Below are 22,346 nucleotides of genomic sequence, written 5' to 3' on the forward strand. Positions count from 1 at the left end.
ACCACTGGGTACCAGTACCAGTTGCAGCGCAGAACTGGAGGTGTTCCTCCGTCTTAAGTAAAGGGTTCGGTGTAGACTCTCCTCTGATCTGCACATAAATCATGTCTTTGAAACTGCAGTTCAGAGGTTACAGAACACCATCATTCATTTCTCTATGAAGACAGTTTCCCATGAGTTCCGTCTGTTTTTTTTTTTTAAATATAAGAATGCAGGGAGACTGAAAATGCGTCGGGGAGAAATCAGAAGATTCGAGGCCTTTCTCGGAACCCCAGATGGGCCTGCTGGGACGTGAGCTCTGCAGCTTGGTCTGATTTCCTGATCTTCCTGCTAAAATGATGCACAGAACTGTTGTTTTACCCTCCCTTGAGATTCATTTCCACTGTAAATGCATATGATGTGATGCAAACAGTTAGTTGGAGCCAACGCGGGGATGGTTGAGAAGCACCTGTTGTTGGATGTGTGGGTTGTTTTAGAGAGCTGAACCATGACTGAGGGTGTTTGTGCAGAGACCAGCGGCACACTGCTGCTGTCAGCGCAGATGAACCCTGAAACTCCCACAGTGTTTGGCTTGTTTTGAGCTTGTTGTTTTAAAGAATAGGTTTATATGTTTAAGCTTGATCTTGTTGCATTCCTCACGTATCCATGCACTGAAAATGAAAAGTGGTTCATGTTATTCCGCCTCTCCAAACTAAAATACGGTGCCTCGGGCAGTTCCTGGGTGTGGTAAACCCGAATTCTCCAGATTAACAATGTTAAAAATGTATTCTGCACCATTATGTGGTTTTCATTCATGACATAATTAACTATATCAGCAGGGGTCCCTGGTCATTGGCATACACTGGTTGTTATTGCACAAAATAGCATTTTAGAAGCTCAAACAGCTGCTCAGGTGGCATTTGTGGAATTGTGTTTTACACTAATAACCAATAACTTGGTGTAAAAGGCATAAACCCTAATTCGGAATGTGTGTTTATCTCTGTGCCCCCTCTCACACCTTGTGCACGGACGCATTTATGCCAGCTTTAAAACAAAACTGAAACGCCTCGGTAGCTAACCCAATTGTAAGAATAGTCTATTTTAATATGAGCTATTCTACACTTACAGGCAGTATTAAGATTACCTATAAGTATGAGCTAACCACATTAGCATCATGTATTTGATTTGGCCACAGCAGAATAGCACAGTCCTTTAAAAAATGCTCTAATCTAAAAAGACTCGTTTGACATCGAATCTCGTGGTTCTCTTATGAACCCCATCTCACCCACTGGTTTCCTGGTGACTGGCTGCTGGTCTCAGCTCCTAATGCATGACGTGGCGCCTAAGACGACCCAAGAAAAACAGACAGAATGACATAATCCAAACTTTTAAAGCTGCACCTTAGCCATCCTAGCGCAGAGCCTGCTGGTTTTAGTACTTATGCGCCACAATATGGGTTTTTTTCACACTGAGGAAGTGACACAGCTGCTAAGGTCAGCAGGGTACAGGGAGCGAAGGAGAGCGCGGGTCGTTGTCATGGCGCCCAGCCAAACAATGGCTTGAGAGGGTCGGAAAGGAGACGCCGTTCAGATCCCTGGAAAAAAAAATCATACTGCCTTCTGGTGAACATCCCTGGGTGAGGTTGTACATTCACACCTGACAACCGACACCCACGCAAGTCCGGTCCCACGCCGTACAATTCGGGCGTTTGTCGGTGAAATGCACACATCGCGCCGCCCTCAGCACACCACCGCGTTACGCTCTGGCGCCGCAATACTTTCATAACAACATTTATAATCATCAAAATGACAATCCGTGTGGGCTCGGGAGGGTTGGAGGGGTGAGCGCTGAAGGGAAGAGATGCATGCTGGGATTGCGGCCTGCTGAGAGAGTGGCATTCTGGGAGGCGGTGTCCTGCGGGCAGAGCCTCTGGGGGATGCAGCATGGTTAATAGGCCTTTCATGGTCCGTCCACAAAGCCTTTTGTCCCGGGCTAATTCATCCAGCCCTGCAAAGAGAAATGGAGAGGGGGGAGGGGCACCATGGAGGGCTTTTTTTTGGGGTTGGGAGTCCCCCCTTCCTTTTCACCTTATCCTCCAGCGTGCACGCTGGACAGTGGTGCAAGGTGGCGCTAGTGAGAGTAAACCTTTCTGCTCCAAATCAACGGCAGCCTGCATCACCACGCCGGAGAAAAACACAAAATTCATGACTCCTGGAAGCACTTTTAAGAAAATTGGTCTATATTAGAATATGAAATGTATTTTTATTTGCTGAAACACACACTGGTGGGTTGGTAGACGCACATAAATACAGGTTCAGGACGACAAGAGCAACAGGTGTAAAGGAATCTCTGTTAATGCTCTCATCAGGTACATCATGGTGGGTCTTCCTGCAATGATAGAGGGGAGATGACTGGCAGCCCCCCCACCCCCCCCAGACTGATTGTGTGCGTGTGTGCACGTGTGTGTGCTGGACCAGTCCAGTCCAGTCCAGTCCACAACAGCACCAGCACAACACAGCTGCACCGGAGGGCCTGAAGGCCTCAATAGACAGGGGGTCAATACAAACTCTGTGGGGACCATTGCATTCCAAATCAGGGGTAATGGAGCAGGAGGGGGGAGGGGGCGCACTTTTCTCCTCCGGGACACCGTAGTTTTAGAAGAAATTGTGTTTGTAGAGGTTTGACTCCTCAGATTCGCCAATGTATAAACAATCAATAGCGATAGAGGTTGGATCCGTGCGCACGGGGGCCAAAAAGCCCTTAAATGTTGGGAGCGTGGAATTCTAGACCGGAGAAGCAGCAGCGCAGCGCCCAGTTCTGGGATTTTAGGAGCCAGTCCCTATTGTTCAGATCCCTCCTCCTGCTTGAGAAGTGGGAGGACCCGAAAAGGCGTCGCAAAAGGGAGAATTGTTTGAGAGCTCAGTCATCCAAAAACGGCCTTTCAATGTGAGAACTTGGGGAGCCGAAGAAAATGTCGGTGGCATCGCAGTAAATTATCAAAGTAGCGCGACTCCGGCGAGGAAGCACAAGTTTGCAAAAGAACTGTTGTTTCTGTGGGGACTAAAACTCCGATCAGAGGACGGGAGAGGAGCTCTTGGGTTAAACGGAGTGGGAGCACCGAAGTCAGCAGTTTGGGTACGTTGTGTGCGCCTTCCTGCGGTCCATGTTTTACGGTTGTATTAACGTGTTTTACTAACTTTCAGATGAATTCGGCACTACTGGTGCGCGCTGGTAACCTACTAGTGCTTTTATTTCACAAGCTGCTCTGTCGCTTCACTTTGGGGAAAGTTGTGATTTGGCGTTACGAGTTCGTGCCGTTGACCACTTTGATAGCCACTTTGTTTTTGTTTCCCTTCCAACACACACACACTTATCGATACAGATAAACCCCGCAGCAAACTTTCCGCATCACCAATCGCGTTTATTTTGGCAGCTTTCGTGCGTTTTGGCGCACGGATCTCAGCGTTACTTTGAATAAGACGCGATTCGTTTTCCTTTCGGCTTTAGCTTGTTGGTTCTTGAGCAGCGCTTCTACACCTTTCCTCCACTTTTCTGTCCGCATATGAGGATTATTACTGTTGGACACGAGCAGGCGGACAGGAATCGGCACCATGTGACACGTTGCAGAAAGTCGCGGTTGTGTTTTTAGACCCATTTGTGCGTTTTTTGCGGAGCGGAACGCTTGTGCTCCTTGAAGGCCGCAGCCTATAGTGGCTCCCATAGGGTAACGCAAACCAGACACGGAGAGCTGTGCCAGATGTACCCCCATATTATGATAGCTCAGTTTGGGAAAGCAACAGACGCGTAAAACGCCCCCAAAGTGATGCATTTTGCAATAACGTCATGAAGGTGCGTGGACAAAAATGCATGTAAACAGTAATATCCTTGTCATTATCAAAGGCTCCAATAAAGTGACAGGGATGCAGCATCCCGCCTCCCTGTCAGGAGACTCCTCTGGTATAATCAGGTGTGCTTAAATGAAAATCTGTTTGCTTTAATTCCCCAGCGGCTAATGAGGGTTGGCTGGCTTGTCACTCCCCGTGGGGAGGAGGGGATGTACCCGGTGCGTGGAGCATTGCCTCGGGAACAGCCGCAGGGGCTCAAGTTTCCAACCCCAGGTGTCGTTTTGTTGTTTGGATTACATTTATCCTCGGCCGCCTTGCAGGCAGGAACCTCTGCGATCCAGTGACGGACATGGCATCAGACATGAGGGCCCGATTGTTCCCACTGAATCAATGTCACTTGGATTAAAAATCGAAACTAATGGCCTGGCCTCCTCCAATTAGGTCCGCAGTCTATGAGGGAATTAATTGGTCGCAGTAAAAAAAAAAAAAAAGAGGGCTTTTGTTGTCAGGTCGCAGGATTGGTTGTTGTTCTCGATCATCTGTGGCAGTCGGGTGGATCAAAGTTGTGCTAATTGATTCCAGCCTGATTATCTGCCTGTTTCTCACACTGCCTGGGCCCTTTGATTACACATGTGCGGGCAAAAATTGTTAATAATCAATCAATAATACAGGATATTACGAAAGAATTACTGGATGTTCCTACCCACAGTGAGCCCGTTTGTTCACTCTTTTATATGCAGCAGTCACGCAAAATGGAAATTAAACCATAAAGGCTAAACGCAGGATACCGCAGGCACACTTTGATTTCTATAGGGTTGTTGTAATATGGTTTTAATTAGGGATATTGTACTCTCAGCTTTTAGAATGCAGTTTAATGCCAAACCAGCAGATGTTGACGAGCATGTTTTCCCATTTAGTGCAGGAGAATATAAATTAAAACCCATTTGCCACAGTTGCCACAGATCAGAGATGGATGTGCATCTCTTCCAAGAACTTATAAATGTGAGTTTTTCCCCATATAGGGCAAGAATAAAACAATTGGATCAAAACAACATTTAATGTCTGGAAAATAAGGATGAAACACTCCGTTAATACATCAGCTGGAGCCCACTCGTTGAATTCTTTCAACCTGGTATTTAGATTTCTGTTTTCCGGACTCGACTCTGATGTTAATGTGTCCTGATTCGTGTCAGAATTCGGGAGCCATTTTTGTCTGAATGTTACCAGCTGGACCGTGCACAACGGCGCTGGAACTCAAAATTATATTTGATGGATCTTGGGTGCCTTCCAGAGAGACACGTAGCAGAGGCCAAAGCAGCCAGTTTTCCGCAATATCTCCCAAAAGCTGATGGATGGATTTTCACCCGGCCCGTAGGAGCCGAGTTTAATAAAAGTCACTGCGAGGAATCTGACGCGGCGCCAGGAACAGCAGTCCCCACCTCTTCCCGTTGCCATATATGCGGTCAATAGCTGTGCAGGATTGAAATTGTTTGCCTCTCGCCTTGTGCACAGCCCTGCGTTGGAGAATCTGGGGTTGCATCGAATTTCTAGACGGAGATGGAGCTCAAATGTGCGTTTACAGATTGAACACAGCCTCTGATCCCATCGGGTCTGAAGCCGAGCTGCCTCTGCAGTCCTGGAAGGCAGCATTGTTATTTTAGAGGGTGTAGCATCAGTGTTAATTGACAATGAATAGGGGGGAAAACCTTCCCGAGGCCACGCTTTCATCTCTATGACAGCGAGTACACTCGTTGAGTCGGTAGGCCTTCTGTGTGTGTGTGTGTGTGTGTGTGCGTGTGTGCGTGTGTGTGTGTGTGTGTTCTCATCTGACCCGAGGGATTGTTTTGGGATTACAACATTATAAATGGGTAATAAAAGACGGGTATACATGAACGATATTAGGTGGGACGTGGCAGAAAAATGTGCTTGTCATCATTTTACCGTCAATATTTTGGTTGATATTGTTTCTGCGTTAGTCCTCCAACTCTGAGAGATTAGAAGCTCAGGACTCTGACCTTGTCCCCCCAGGAGGTTCAATCTGGAGAGGGACACCTGGACCGGCAGGTGGCCGTGCTCCAGGCCCCTCCCCTGGGGCTGCATACCTTTCTCCCCCTGACCCTCCCTGTCAGCCAAGACCACAGAGAGATGGAGGAATGTGAGCTTTTTTTTTAAGGGGAAGAAAGTTCTGACAGGGAGCTGGAGAGGCTGATTAAACTGGCCGGGATCAAACAGAATGCCATTAAATAGGCTTCTTCTCCGCAAATTTGCCCCAGAAAAAGCCTCCTTTAGTTTATATCTCGTTCTTAAAAGCGATCTGGCCTTTATTCCTTATCTCAACAGCCTTACGGGGATTATCCAAAGCCTTTAAAAGCCGTCCGGGATGGTTTGTTCCGCTAATTGAAGCAGAAGTAAAGAACCCCTTGATTGGATGAAGTTATGTGGGCCATACTTTCACTCTGTATCGTACGCACAAGCAAACGCAAACACACACGTTGTGACGCTGGTGTGAGTGCTGTTAGATCATTGATCAACTCCAGACACTGGTAAGAACGGCTGTGTGTGTTTAGACAAATAGCCGCGTGTGTGTGTGTGCGCAAAGCAGATATTTGGACAAAGATTAGGGGGTGTTATGACGAGCCAAGAACAACTCAGACACTCAAATAGATCATTCACACACAGGCGTAAGATCACACTCTTCCTGGCCGGGGCTGGGTTTAAACCTCGCGACTGCTTTTCCGCATCATTTTGGTAACGTTTATAAAAGTTCTTGTGCACAAAACCTCTTTTTGTTGCAGAAGGAGCATGAACTACCACCCCCCCGCCCCCATTTTGTGCGTGTGTGAACAGAACAATGCATGCGGCAGAAATATAAAGGCATCTGGATTGTGTTCCAGGGGTTTAACCAATGATGTGATTTAAAGTGTTGAGAGGGAGAAACTCATCATCGAAGAATGCCGAACTGGCAGGAGAAGACATGATTCAACAGAATAAATCACTGGGCACCAGATTAGCTAAGTTATCGGGCCCCCAGGGTTATCACAGTTTGGAATTTTCCACTGATAGTGCCCGTGTGTGAGAGTTTTATTTAATATATTTTAGAGCTTGGGGTGATGTAAATGTGAGCTGTGAGTGACGGGACAAGTGGCAGCTCTGCTCTCCGGCTCTCTCGGACAAATCCGGATCTTTTTGAATGAAGCCTCTTCCAGCTGTTTCTGCTCTTAAGAAACTCCTCTGATTCTCTGGAGCCGTCCGAGTCAGTCGCGCCCTCTCAAGTTCACTCTGCAGCCCCCAGTTTAATTTCCTGCCCGTGCTCCCTTTTCTAATTCCTGCCCCCACTTACCTGCCCCCCCCAATACCTTCCTCTGTGGGATTTGTCAGATGCTGCCCTCCTCCCCTCCTCTTCCTTATCTGGTTTTCCAAATTTGTCCTCATATCTGTTTTTCATATAATGTCTGACTCTACTTTTCTCTCTCTTCCTTCACTCTCCCACTGAGATTTGTAGAGCCCCCCCCCCCTGGTTCTTTTGGAATAATGGGGAGAAATTGCTCTTGATTTATAATTGGTTCCATTCAGTCTGATGCATGAGCTGCCAAAAGAGTTTGGGGGCCCCTTTTGCCCTCTCACATCCCTCCCCCCCTTCCAATGATACAGGAACACACAAGGAGGTGAGCTGCATCTCATATGCAGCTATGAAAGTCTGCATTGAAAGAATCCTGCAGTGTGCACGTGTGGAGTTTATCTCAGACGGTGGATACGTGGTAGCCTGTTTTTTTTTTTTTTGTGCGCGTCTTCGGTGAAACATCCAAGTGTCTGTGTTTTGTGCCTCTGTGAGGATACTTACGTCGTGTCCTAGGCCTTTGAGTGATTGCTTTATTTTTGTGCCATCCTTTGTGCGCACGCAGAGTCGGCAGAAGGAGAATGATTCCCATGAGGCCAGTTAGCAGCTGATGGTTTGGTGTGTTCTTGGTCCAATTTTCATGGAAATATGATATACACTTTAGCGCCTCATTAAAATAACGTGGTCTGAAGGTCTTCCACCTCAAACACGAATGTACGTTCATAACAACTAAATATTAAAAGCTCGCCATGCATTTGAAAATAATTAAAAATCTATGTGTAAACAATATAAAGAACACAACACTCTCTATTTTGATTGGCTGGATCCCATTTGGTCCATCTATCGCTCTCGGGATCATCCCAGGGCCTGTGATGATCCAGTCCTGTTCCCATGGCCCCCACTGGGCATGCTGGCATCCCACACCAGGCCATGGAATGTGGGTGGGTGGCTGGGGAGGCCTTCTCCAATGGTGCAGTAATTAGCTTGCTGCGGTTAATTCGCCTTCGTTATCTAAATTATGCAAATGATTTTGGTGCCTAATTGATTTGAACGCCCCCTCCTATACACGGCGAGCCTGTCCAGATCGCTCTGGTTAATCCTTAAGACGGTCTGTAGCTTGTTAGTGTCAGATTGGGGGGGTGGGAAGGGGGGTGAAAGAAGGCTTAGATGAGCAGTTTGCTTGTTAATACGTGTGTGTGTGTGTGTGTTTTATGGGGGGTCTTGTTAGGGATGCTTGGGTGCTTTTGATGTGTGTAATTCGTGTCATGAGAATGGGAGATACTTGGATCGTAGGAATTGGACCGGCCCCTCTCCACCTGTTGGTGGCAGGTCTCTCTGCCAAGATTAAACCCCAGAAAGTTCCAGAGACCAGTTGTGTGGGATACAGTGTTTGGCAAAGTTATAACCCCGCTCTGATTATTTTTCTCTATTATTATTTTTAATGGGTAGCAAAAAAAATGATACTGGTGGTTTTAATGGCCGACAGATGGGGGGGAACTTTTACCCTCTTCCAACCAGCACACCGCCAGGCCAAACTGGGAGACCAGTGTGAGGTTAAAAGTATGTTGACATGCCAAACAGCCATCTTGCAACCGCTCATCAACGTGCCCCTTCTCTCTCCTCCGACATTTGACATCCCCTCTATTAATTTGAGAAGCCGTTCTTCTTTCTCGGTCAACTGCTCCACCCCAGCCCCCACCCCCCGTTGCCTCCACAACCTCCTAAACCCCCTTCACCCATCCCACATCAATCCAGGAAGGCATTGAACCCCCCTTACATTGCCTTCTTAAACCATCTACACCATACCCTTAAACCTCTTGGTCATTGAGCCCCCCCCCCCTCCTCTCTTTGGTCATTGAGCAGGGCCCATCAGCTCTTCCCCGGACCCTTCAGAGTAGCGTCTCCCCTTTCTCCAGGGGTCTGCGGGGTCTTTGTCCGTGCACTGGCTCACTGCTTTACAATGACTCTCCACTCTATTAAGGTGCGTTCTGCCTGTTAGCGTCGCCAGGGGCAACTAGCCTCCCGCATGGCAGCTATGCAGCATGGCATTGTGGGCTGCGGGCTTGAGCGGGGCAGTTGAACCCCCAGCACTCCTCACACTTGACACCGCATGTGTTTATCTAAAGGGGGGGCATTGTGGTGTTTGGAGAACCTCGACAGAGGCTGGGGTGGGGTGTGTGGGGGGGGCGCTGGGTGTAAAAAGGCGTAAAACCTTTGGGGGGGAGGGAGGGCAAGAGGGGAGTTTGGAAGGTGATAAATATTCAACAGCTCAGCTCCTCTGAAGGAGTTACTACCATGCTAGCACTCCAGCGCTGCCTCCCCTCCTGTGTGTCCTCTTCATGCCAGAAAGCAGATGGAATGTGAACGCTCAGGGAGGAGGCTCCAGTCTGGTTTTATCCAATTAGCAGGGTTGTCAAAATGAATTTATCCACGGAGGCAGGGGGACAATGGGACTTGCGCTGGCCCCGGGGAACGGGGGCCACGGTGTCTTTACTTTGCACGCTTTCAATGAACCTCTGTCAAGTGACTCCACAGCGACATAGAAGGCGCACATACCTACACTCATGGTGCATGCTTGCGCCCCACATCGCCTTTTGGAACCCTTCCCCGGTCCTCTCCATCATATTTACATCAAACAGCGTCCCTGGTTCTCCTATTTTGGTAAAAGTCAAGTAGCAGGTTTGCGCGGACAAGCCGGGCCCTGATCTTTGAAAGCCAGGTCGGGTCAAGTCGCATCACAACTTATTTCCCAGTCCTTGAATTGGAGGACGCGGTATTTTAAACCACTTGAGAAAAAAATTTCATTCGCACGGGTCTTTTTGCTCTCATGACATTTGAAGGTAAAGCTCCAGCTGTTGGCTAGAGGCAGAGAGATCAGCATAGTGAGCTTAAAATGGGATTAAAGCACTATAAGAGGGAGAAATGTGCTCTTACCTGTTCTGTATGCCTGTGTTTAACATGTGCATCTATCTCAGTGTTTGGAGTTTAAAACTCAAAAGACTGGTTAGCTACATCAGTGATGCATACTGTATGTGTATGCAGTAGGACCAGTATCCCAGTACCAGTACCAGTTTACGCGCTCACACCCCCCCGGCCGTTTCCATCGGTCGCAGTTTCCGTCGCTGCACCGTCGCTGGTGATTCAAAACAGAGGTGCCTCCACAAAGTGTTGAGACAAAGCAGACCCACACGTACACACATTCTCGGTTTCTTGATTTAGGAGCGCTGTCTTGCATGTGTGCTCTGGTTTCTATCAGTCCGTCTGATGCGTAGGAGGCTCTTCTGCCTCGTTTTGTCTCCGACTTCTCTGGGAAGGATGGATGGAAAGAAAGCCAGAACAGACTTTTTACTGTGAGGCAGGGAAACCTTTAACCAAACACACCATGCAGCCGAGCAATGAATCAGAAAGTCGGGCCATTATGCGCGTGTGGAGGCGCTTCAGACACGATTCGAACGTCTCGAACATTGATTTTAATCAATAAGTCAAAAGGGCTGAAGGTGCCCACCAGCCCGACCTGCTGTGTTTCCAGTTGGCAGTCTGACTGGTGTGGTTTATGGTCACTGGTTCTCGCAGGACAGGTGCTGAATACAGATGCATGTGTCTTTCACGGGCAGCTGTCCCGGGTCGTGTCCATCCAGTGACCGGCCACAGAAGCCACAGGCCTTCAGGTCTGCCCGCTCCTTGTTTTGCAGCAGCGCTTTATGTTTACAGAGCGCGGCCGCTGCTAATGGGCTACTCTGAGCGGACCGGCGAGTAAATGGGTATGTACATATATGTAGAGGAGGTTAACCTCAAAGTTTTAGCAGGAGTCCACGCTGGACCGGGCCAGACGCAGTTTTTGGATCCATTTCAGCAATGGATCATTATTCTTCTGGGTTGTTTTTGAGCAGGCGAAACCCTATTTCATAAGAATTAATGATTTAAAATGGTTTCCACACGTTCACAATAAGTAATTAGAGTGTGGCCGACTGATGTGTGGTCTAGCATGACGTTTGCTCTAGTTTTACGACTGTTTTTTTGTTCGTCTGTTGCTACGTTCATCTTCAATAAATGTGCCAGGCAGCCAAACTTTTAAACTGCTGCCATTAGATGATGAAGGTATACTGTAATAGTTTCCATTCTCTTCTGTTCTGTTCTGCCTGTGTGTGTGTGTGTGTGTGTGTGTGTGGGGGGGGGGGGGGGGGGGTAGTCCCTTTTCTCTGTGCTTCATTAATCTTCCCCTTGCCATAATAAGATCAAGACAAAGATGTATGAGAAACTTCTGCGCTCCCATTTTTATGATGGGGGCGAAAGGCCGGTTTGTGCCACCAATGAAATGCACGCGAAAAGACGTGGGGGTGGGGGGGGGGTAAATGGTTTTAAAGGACCACCCTCCTGATCTTGACGGGAAGTTGTTAGTTTAACCTGACAGGAAAGAATTTACGAAACTTGGCAGTAGGCAACAAAGGAGAAGCTCCCCTCGCTCACCAATAACTGTTAATGCAGTGACCATCGTCGCCCCCCCCTTCCCCCAGTGCCTTCTGTACTCAAGTATAAAACCCCCTCCTCTCCCCCTGTTTAATGCTATAAAATGCACCCTCTTCCCATTCCTGCTTTCTATTAGTTGTTCTTTGTCCTGGTTCTTGAATGCAGCCTGTGTCCCCCCTCCCCAGCCTCCCCCCTGCTCTACCTGTATCGGTTACACCTGAGCGGGAGGGTAGAGGGGTCGCGTTACGGCCTGCGGAATGAGGGCGCCCTTTGATGGCTGCAGGTTGGATGGGTGCGGGTGGTTTAAAAGGTGGTGGTGGTGGTGGTGGTGGTGGGGGGGGGGGTCAGCAATGAGATGGGGGCTGGCAGAAAAGAGAGGCTTTATTTGTGTCTGGGCTTTTTGGCTGAGGACTTCGCCTGGGTTGTGTTTCGGGAATGGCCGCGCGTTAATGTACGTCTGTGTATGCGACTGCAAGTGTGCTGTCTGTCATGTGACGTGGTTTCATTCCGTTGTTCTAGTTTTCTCTTCCTGACCATCCTCTGTGTGTGTGTTTCAGGGGGTAGTGTATGGAAGATGCCTGGAAAGCACGACTGGACTCCGTGGATGAAAAAGAATAGGCCTCCAGTGTTGTTGTGCACTCTGGGTGCAGTACTACTATGCTGCCTGCAGAGCGGCGCCTCCGTCCCTGGTAGGTTTCTTTTTTTTTGGGTTCATTTTGTCATTGACCAGCACTGTTGTTTATATTAGATTTTCCATGCATGGTGCAGGATTTGGGAAGATAAATATTGGGCCCATCCAGTAGAATACTCACTGTGAAAATGCACTAAAGCACGCAGTCCATGTCTAATCAGCTTCTGACTGGTTTCCAGATGAGGTGCCAGTTTTCACCGAGGAGCCGGCGTCGGTGGTGCAGAAGCTGGGAGGCAGTGTGTCTCTACGCTGTAGCGCCCGACCCGCCTTGGCCAACATCAGCTGGCGCCTCAACGGCCAGGAATTGCTGGATGGAGATTTTGGAGCTGTGCTGGGGCCCAACAGCCTCTACATCCCATCTTTGTCCAACCTGACTCTGGGCAGGTACCAGTGTGTGGCCAGCACCAGCGTGGGAGCCTTGGCTAGCGTACTGGCTAACGTGACTGCTGCCAGTGAGTATCACACGCACAAAATCAGCCCTTTGACTCGAGAAGCCAAAGATGCTCACATCTCTACTGGTGAACTAGTATTCATACCCACTCACATGTCATTGATTAGTAACACTAGCTTCAGATAATCAGGCAGTATTTATTAAGTACATCTGCTTTTGTATGATTTCATAACAAGCTAATGGAGTTAAACTGAATTAGCCTCACCGCTGACATTTTTAGTGCGGCACTGATCTCACTCCGATTATATTTGATATGCATCCTGGGAGTGAGAGGGGGGTTCTTAAGCTGTGTAACCTGAGACAGAGGAATGGGGGGGACCTTAGGGCCACTGGGGCCGGTCAGAGTTGGAAAGATGTGACTAGGACTTGGCATGGGGGCCCCCCGCTTCCATTGACCCCATTGCGCTCCACAACACCACATTCCTCTCCACAGGACCCGACAGCAGGGCTGGCCAGGAATTATGGCCCTGCAATTGCTCAGAGGACTCTGTGTGTGTGTGTGTGTGTGAGTAAGAGTGTGTGTGTGAGTAAGAGTGTGTGTGTGTGTGTGTGTGATATTGGTGTATGCCTCACTGGGACACATCGCTGGGTAAAAAAAGAGATGTTAAGTGTATTGTTTTACACAGTGATTTATGAGGCTGCCATGAGCTGCTGAAACTGGAGGTGTTTTAGGCCAGTCCAGACAGGATCCACACACAAGATGAGACGTGATGTCACATTCTCTGTCTGTCTGAAGGCCCCACCGACCTTCTGCGCACATTTTTCACTCTTCGCCCTGTCACTTTCGCTTTGCCTCCTCTCCTTTCATTATCTTTTGCGTCCCTCCTCCGTTGTCCTCGCCTTCGCGTTTTAAAGTGTGTTTTAGTGGAAGTACGAGTGGAGACGGAGTGCCACCTCCAGGTTTAAATCTTTCCTGATTTAATAACGGGCTTCTCTTTGCCACCTCGAAGCTGCCTGAGGAGTTTCTCCATGCGCAGCATGCATTTACCATCACAGCATTTTTAGTTGTTAGCACATGTTGCGATCAGGATTGACTGAATCCATATGCTCCAGGAAACGCCTTCCTGGCATAGGATAAAAGTTTGTCGCTTGAATTCCTCAGAGACGTGGCTCTGCACAACGTGAGCGCACGACACGTTGCACAAGCACGTTCACGTCCACGCAGGCCTTGGAGGGCTGTGCATAAAAGTGATGAATCTGTTGCCTGAATTATTTCCATCTGTCTCCTTTGCCAAGCGGTCCTGGTGCTGGAGCCCCCCTTCCGTTTGTGAATAACCCGAGCTCTTCACCTGTGCTCACACGCACGCGCGCACACCTGAGGGGCGCCCGTACGGGGCCCTTCCAGTGAAAAATGCGGGATGGGGGATTGAAAAAGGTGCAGTGGGAGGAATTTAGGAGAGGCGGTCTGGGGGAGGAAGGTAGGACGGGTAGATATGAGTGGGGGTGGTTGTAAAAACAGTACCTGATTGATTTAGCAAATGGAGCGCCACACGGTCTCTCTTTCTCTCTCTCTCTCTCTCACACACACACACACACACACACACACACACACACACACACACACACTCACATGCACTTTAAAGCACTTTGCTCAGCATGTCCTGGCTGTGTTTCTCATCTTTCAGAATAAGAGCTTAAACAGTCACAGATCTAAAGTGTGCGCTGAATAAATCAGTGTGTGTGTGCAGCGAGCGCCTTCGCTCAGTGCTTTGAGTAAATCACGGTGATAGATCCCCCCCGCTTCAGCTAAGCTTTACGTGGTGAAATAGTGCGGGCCATCTGACTGTATTTACCAGCAGATGCCAGAGACTGTGACGGTTTAGGGAAAACACCGCAGTTATAGCACCTCTGGAAAGACCGAAGTGATGCTGTGATTGTTTAGAATAAATCGTCCAAGGCCTGTACACGTTACGCCTTCCTGTTAAGGCTTGACTTTTCATCCCGCACCACATACGTCTTGTTTTGGTGTCTCTCTCCTCCACACCCATAAAATGGCAGCTTCTCTGGCTTTAAAGTTTGTGGGGTTTTTCTTATGGTTCTTCTTAAAGGTAAACTTTTGCTGCTTCCTGCCAAACCCAAACTTGATATCTCCATTTGTAACTCTATAGGATGGACACCCCTCACCTTTGACCTTTGCGTCCAGGCCTTTGGGCCACTCGGGCTCGCCGGGTTTAGGAGGTCGCAGGTCAGATGAGTGTCTGCGCCGCTCAGACTGCGTGTCTACGGGACGCATTCACTGCACATGGGCCCCCATAATCCCATTCCCTCATTTCCCACAGAATGCACAGCGGCTCCAGTCTCGGTGTAATGTTTGACAGGATTAATGATGCCCTCTTTCGATGTTACAGACGCCACTTGTAGGCTTTTAGTTGAAAATGACGTGAAGCGGTTAAAGACGGAAAAATTTCCTGTCTTATACAGCTTTCTTGTGACCCGAGGCAGATCATGTTAAGACAAGCAGCAGGGAAACAAATGACCTAAATGGAGGTGGAAGATGTTCCGACTTCAAAGAGAGATTAAACACATTGTGGGAATGTGGTTATCATGCAATGGGCTGAAACAACCAATGTGGAAGCTGCACGGCTGTTCTAGAGTTTATTTATTCTCACAACCTTGCGGTTTTGTACTTTAAACTCAGGGGTGACTTCACACACGTGCTGCTGTGCATCACGGACGTATATTTAGACGTCTTTAACTCCCTCTCATCTCCGCGGCTTCGCAGAGCTCCGGGATTTTGAGCCGGACGACCAACAGGAGATCGAGGTGGATGAGGGCAACACGGCCGTCATCGAGTGCCACCTCCCGGAGAGCCAGCCCAAGGCTCAGGTCCGTTACAGCGTCAAACAGGAGTGGCTGGAAACATCCAAAGGTACCGATCTTCTCCCTCTCATGCTGTGCCCTTCCGCCTCTGCTTTCCTCTCCATTCCCATCTTTTTGTAATTTACTGGAACACTAAGGTCCGGTTCCCTACCCCAACATAAAACCGCTGATAAGGGCTTTATCTGCAATGTGGAAAGACGGGAATGCAGTTGTTTATTTTTCAACCTATTTACTTCTAAGTTGCCCGGAGGAGAAGAAAGGCTCCAGTGATTTGTGGCTGGTATGCTGATGATGCCTGGGGGCTGTAGGTACTGATATCTGCAGCTTATCTCTGAGGAAATGAATACCACATTGACAAGAGTTCATCAACTCTTTCTCGGAATACGAGGCTCCACCTTGTGGCTTCTGCAGGCGCCTAAACAACCTTCGGCTTGCTTCAAAGGGAGATGCAGTGGGGTTGTTTCCACATGAGATCAGTGTGCTGTTCTGCCTGTTTACCTAATTAAACCACTTTATCCCCAGCTTAGCATTAATATGAGCACAAAAGCAGAACTTTGTGGTTGTATGCAGGTGCATAAAAGGTGTAAAAGTCGGTGTCGTGAAGATTACATCACAGGTTCTTTGCGTAACACTTAAGAATTAACTTCTTCCTGCAGGCAACTACCTCATCATGCCATCAGGGAACCTGCAGATAGCCAACGCCACACGGGAGGATGAGGGGCCATACAAGTGTGCCGCCTACAACCCCGTCACTCAGGAGGTCAAGACATCCATCTCTGCCGACCGCCTGCGCATCCGCCGTGAGTCGCTCAGACGCACACACCCACATTTGCATTTTAAGGCCATAATCAAACCAACTGTCTCTCTTGCATCACCTGCTTTGCGGCCGTGCGTAAGTGTCACGTTTTCTAACCAGCAAATGTTTGGTCGGAGGTCACGACGTGCCCAAATTAAAGACCTGTGATTGAGGTGCTTTTGTGTCCGGGCTGTAATTTCCAGCCGCAGCAAATACACGGGCATTTCCAAGAACTGCGGCGGGACGTGACCGTGCGAACAAATCACACAGGCAGAGCTTTCACACCCCTACTGTCACCGTCTTTCCCAGGCTCCACCTCCGAAGCCGCGCGTATCATCTACCCGCCGGCGTCCCGCTCGATCATGGCGACCAAAGGGCAGCGGCTGGTGCTGGAGTGCGTGGCCAGCGGCATCCCCACCCCTCAGGTCACGTGGGCAAAGGACGGGCGGGACCTGCGCTACTTGAACAACACCCACTTCCTGCTCAGCAACCTGCTGATCGACGCCGTGGGCGAGGACGACTCCGGCACATACGCCTGCCAGGCAGACAACGGCATCATTTCGTCCACCTCTGCGATGGTGCTTTATAACGTTCAAGTGTCTGGTGAGTAAACAGGAAGCGTGAGGTAAAATGCGCCTGATGCGTAGTCAGTGGAAGTAGGTTTTTTTAGTCTGAGTTGTGGATTTTGATAATTACATACGCTCCTGCTTGGCATAAGGACAAAATGGACGCCTGTTTAGGCGTGAAATTGTGTGTGTGAGCGGTCTGTAAGCCTGGGCGGTGTTCAGAGATGGTATTTATGGAGACGGGGTTCTCTGTTCTGTCAGAGGACTTGATTGAGTATGTCAGAATTATGGATGACTGTTTCTAGTGTGTGTGTGTGTGTGTGTGTGTGTGTGTGTGGGTGGTGGGCGTGTCTGTTACCAGCTGTCTCAAATTAAAGCCATAGAGTTGCTGTGGCTATAATGAACTCTCTTTTGTCGAGTCACGAGCAGCCAACCATCAACTAGCTGTCCAGGCAACGCCTGCCTGCATGTTGGCTGATTCTGACCTCAGATTGTTAGAGCATTAGTCCATAAATTATCTAATAATCAAGTAAATTCTATCTTGGACAATTTAGGATAAATGATCATTGGTAAAAAATGAGACCATCCCAGCTCTTGTTTTGTCTCATTTACAATCTTAAGGTTTTGACAGCAAATCAATGAGAAGGTGTTCGTGTCCTCATGCCTTTGCCGTGTCTTCTGCAGAGCCTCCTCAGGTGACGGTGGAGATGCAGCAGCAGGAGGTAGCGTACGGCGAAACGGTGCGCTTTGCCTGCCAGGCCCGCGGCAAACCCGCTCCCTCGGTGATGTGGCTCCACAACGCCCGGCCCCTGTCCCAATCGCCGCGCCACCGCCTGACCTCCAGGATGCTCCGCGTCTTTAACGTGGGACCTCAGGATGAGGGGCTGTACCAGTGCATGGCCGAGAATGGCGTGGGCAGCTCACAGGCCTCGACGCGCCTCATCATTGTGTCAGCTGGTCAGTCGCTTGGCCGTTTATTGGATTATGTTGTTATTTCGTTGGCTTTTTATTTCACAGTCCTTCTCTTTCATTTTTTTTTAGGAATTCCCTCACGGGCAAAGCTGCCCTCCATTTTTCTGAGCCCAGACAAGGTGTTGAGGGAGCAGCCTCCCGTGAGGCCGGGGGCCAGTGGCGCCATGTTGCCCCTGGACTGCTCCGAGCTGCCAGGACAGATCCTGCCCGCAGAAGCTCCTGTCATTGTCAGCCAGCCACGCACGGGCAAGGCCGACTATTACGAACTGACCTGGAGGCCACGACACGAGCGCGGCGTTCCCGTGCTGGAGTACATGATTAAATACAGAAAGGTCTGTTCGCTGCAGCTAAACTGGATGAATACGTATTCTGTTCTCTCCCATTTGAAATCCGCATCTGACCCGTTTGTCTCTGCTTCAGGTGGGAGACCCTCTGGCGGAGTGGACCTCCAGCAGCATCTCCGGCTCCCTCCACAAGCTGACCCTGGCCAAACTGCAGCCAGACAGCCTGTATGAGGTGGAGATGGCTGCCAAGAACTGTGCAGGCTTAGGACAGCCTGCAATGATTTCCTTCAGAACTGGCAAAGGTACAATAAAAGTGACTTATTTTGACACCTTTAATGAACGGTAATTCAAGGTTTCAAGGTTTCAAAAGGTTTCAAGCTAGTTGAAATGTTTCTGGAGACATTTTGAAATTGTGAGCATGTTAGCTTGTACAAATTAGCATTAAACTAAAGGAATTGCACCTTGAATGATTTAAGATGTGCCGTCTTTCCTAAACCTTGGGTTTAAGCGGTTTAGTCCTGCAAGTCAAATCAAAATCTCATGTTTGCGCATCTGTTTGCAGGTCGCAAAGGAAAAATCGACCCGCCAAAGACCCCTGCTGTTCCTTCGCCGAGCCTCTCTCGTAAGCGTCCCTCCAGTCAGCGCCTCAATGTCAACTTTGCATCGAGATGAACTAATTCTAATCACTAACAATTCACTATTTTAACCATCCTAACCATCTTTTCACTAACATTTCTCTTTTCTTCCGTCTCTGAAGAATAAGCTTTCCGTAAGTGCTGCTCGTGGTGTTTTTTATCGATAACACTCGTGTGTTTCTTGTCCTGTCCTATCTGAAACTGTTTTCCTTCCCCCGCAGCTCCCGAGGCCCCCGACAAGCCCACGGTCTCCACGGCGACAGAGACGTCGGCGTACGTGACGTGGATCCCGCGCGGCAACCGCGGCTTCCCCATCCAGTCTTTTCGGGTGGAGTACAAGAAGGTGAAGAAGGCTGGAGAGGACTGGGTGACGGCGGTGGAGAACATCCCCCCATCGCGCCTCTCCGTGGAAATCACAGGCCTGGAGAAAGGTCGGCCCCTTGCAGATGAGCTTTAAATAGTGTCGGAGTCGGATTCCCACTTTGCGGATGTGGTGGTACCGCGTAATTACGAGGCTGATGTTCTGCATAATTGCGCTCCCACGGCCTGTAAATTTATCAGCGTAATGGGCGTTGTTGCAGCCATTTTTATAATTGCTGCCATCAGTATGGGCCATAACCAAATTGCAATTAACCAGGCTCCGGCTCCAAAAAGGAAAAGGAGAGTAAACATTATTATTAACACAAGATGGAGCCTCGTGCGGAGCAGCTCTCAGCCCCCAGAGGCCAATTAGTGACCAGTTTCCTTTTTCTTGCAGGTACGTCCTACAAGTTCCGAGTGGTGGCGGTGAATGTAATCGGTTCCAGTCCCCCCAGCGCGCCGTCAAAGGCGTACACGGTGGTGGGTGGGAGAACCCACGAACGTCCTGTTGATGGCCCCTACATCACCTACAATGAAGCCATCAATGAGACGAGCATCATCCTCAAATGGACGGTAGGCGACCGGAAAAGGTTCAGGACGCCCCGTCTGCTGTCGGCGGCCATGTGACGACGTCTTCCTCCTTTTTCGACAGTACACTCCTGTGAACAACACGCCCATCTATGGGTTCTACATCTTCTACCGCCCGACGGACAGCGACAACGACAGCGACTACAAGAAGGATGTGGTGGAGGGCGACCGGTACTGGCATTCCATCACCAACCTCCAGCCTGAGACCGCCTACGACATCAAGATGCAGAGCTTCAACGAGAAGGGAGAGAGCGAGTTCGGCAATGTGGTGATCCTTGAAACTAAAGGTGGGGGTTGTGGCGTGGGTCTACTCATAGGTACAGGAAAGAACTGGGCACATTTAATGCATCCTTCCGCTGTGTCTCCCCAGCTCGCCCTAATCAGCAGCGGCCCATTCCATCGGAAATCCCGGATCGCGAACTGGAGACCCCCACCGGAGTCGTGCATCGGCCCGGCGACCTCCCCTACTTCATAGTTGTGATTGTCCTCGGGGCCTTCATCTTCATCATCGTAGCCTTCATCCCCTTCTGCCTTTGGAGGACGTGGGCCAAGCAGAGTGAGTGCAAATCGGTCGTCCTCCAACCTTTCACCTGCCATTAAAATAATCTAATTCGCCTTTAATTTGGCCTGTTTCAGAGCAAACGTCCGACATGTGTTTCCCCACCGTGGCCTCCCCCGTGTCATCGTGCCAGTACACCATGGTCCCGCTCCAGGGGCTCGCTCTCGTTGGCCACTGCCCGCTGGATGGTCACATGACCGCTCCACATGGCATTTACCCCGTTACCGGGGAGTGCAGGATGAACGGCAAACCTCACCACCTGCCCGGACAGCAGCAGGTACAGAAAAACAACAAACAGACAAACAATAATCTGCCCGTTTTGCGGGAGTCCAGAGGGTAACAAGTGCTTTGTATCCAGGAGGAGGTGGACTGTGACATGGAGTGCAACACGTTGTTACCACAGACGGTGCCAAATGGACATTTGCCTGTCTGTCATTACCCTACCAGGTTTGTAGAGTTTGCAAAACTTGAAAAAGACACAAGTTTTAGATTAAATCAATGAATTTTAATTGAGTTTCCGCTGCTCTTCTAAAGGCGATTCAGTTCATAAGTGTGTGGTTTTAGTATATTTTACTGCTCTGTATACTACAGATGATGCATTCAGGCTCATTTCTCAGTCTGGTTTATTGCAGTTCCACATGTTAATTTTAAATTCAGTCCTGTTATTTCTTTTTCTCCATCATTAGTTGTTCAGATTATCATGAACGGACCTGCTGCCATCCTGATGATTCCACTCATCAGGTCTTCGACCCGTCCCGACAGCGGCTGAGTTCACAGGAAGTGGAACATGACGACGTCCTTTATCGAGGAGAGAACATGGAACGTGACAGCTTTCACAGTACGTCTGTATTCGGCTGATATTTAATAGAAATGTGTGATTAAACTGTGAAGTCACCCAATTTTGACTCCACACAAACTCACTTTTACTTATTTTACTTCTTAGAGTCGGTGTCTTTCCCTCTACTCGCTCTGGAAGATGAAGGGGTTTTCACCACATCGTCCTCAACGGCCACGACGCCACAATCCCAAGACACAATTCAGGAAGTGAGCATCCTCCCAAATGAAATGCACCACCAGGTGGAAGAGACAGCCAATGCAACAGACGCATAAAAGACTGTTCAACAGAAAACTAGAGAAAATATTTATTTTTATATCATATATTTATGTATTTATGCTTTTGTACATATGATTATACTGTATATATGGTTATTTTCATATTGAAAGAGTCTTTATTCACACCCTCATCGCTCCCTTGCCATGCTGTGAGGCTGTCTTTCACCGGGAGGGATTCCTCTCGCTCCAGCACTTCGTATTTTAGACCCTCTCATCATTCCTCATAGACGCTCACCTCCTCCACCTTTCCCCTTACACGTTCAGCTTAATCTTTAACAGAAACAAAGGGACCGTTCAAAGCAGCCCCATGCTGTGATTACAAGGTGCTTCCTCAGATTTTAGCCCCTCACATTTTCCAACACTGCTCCCATTTTTGTACAGCAGTAACGAGTGTATTATGCATTGCTCATTATTAACACACTATTAACGTGTATGCAACATAAATCATTGTTCCGGTAGTGTACAAGAGATTATATATATTGTATAGTTATTTATTTTTGTCTTTATTTTTTTAAAGTCACTGAATGGGAGAGATTCTGGAAAATCTTTAACTCAGTCATGGATAAGCTGAAATTTGTACTACAACCACTTCTGTGTTTACTTAAATGCTGGTTACCAAAAGGCCGCCAGGGGGCGCTGCGACGCATCAGTATTACTCCTACCTGGCTCGTCGCTGCATACTGTTTAAGTAGTGTTTTAACAGATATGTCTGCAATAAAAATGAAGGACTGAATTTTTACTCCCTTTAAAGTGCGGCTGTTGTGTGGCTGCACGTGCTGGAGCACTCGTCTGTAAATAAAAGCTTACACATTTAAAGAGTGTCGCCATTTTTGTAACATGACCTGTGCACAGGGTGAAAAATGTGAGAAACTTAATGTAGACAAAA

At 48.8% G+C, this 22,346-nt stretch overlaps 1 protein-coding gene across 1 annotated transcript; it reads left to right on the plus strand.

Moving 5' to 3' along the window:
- Positions 1–2,840: 2,840 nt before the first annotated feature.
- On the plus strand, positions 2,841–22,276 carry boc (BOC cell adhesion associated, oncogene regulated). The gene is made up of 18 exons (XM_011607871.2): positions 2,841–3,111; positions 12,183–12,314; positions 12,496–12,768; positions 15,490–15,636; positions 16,244–16,387; positions 16,693–16,986; positions 17,634–17,906; positions 17,991–18,253; positions 18,342–18,507; positions 18,768–18,827; positions 19,062–19,271; positions 19,598–19,773; positions 19,853–20,075; positions 20,159–20,344; positions 20,425–20,624; positions 20,706–20,794; positions 21,034–21,185; positions 21,291–22,276. The coding sequence occupies exons 2-18, from the start codon at positions 12,200–12,202 to the stop codon at positions 21,455–21,457; spliced, it is 3,138 nt and encodes a 1,045-aa protein (XP_011606173.2). The 5' UTR covers positions 2,841–3,111; positions 12,183–12,199; the 3' UTR covers positions 21,458–22,276.
- Positions 22,277–22,346: the final 70 nt, after the last annotated feature.

Source organism: Takifugu rubripes, chromosome 10 (assembly GCF_901000725.2).
Source record: "Takifugu rubripes chromosome 10, fTakRub1.2, whole genome shotgun sequence".
In the NCBI taxonomy this organism is placed as follows: domain Eukaryota; kingdom Metazoa; phylum Chordata; class Actinopteri; order Tetraodontiformes; family Tetraodontidae; genus Takifugu; species Takifugu rubripes.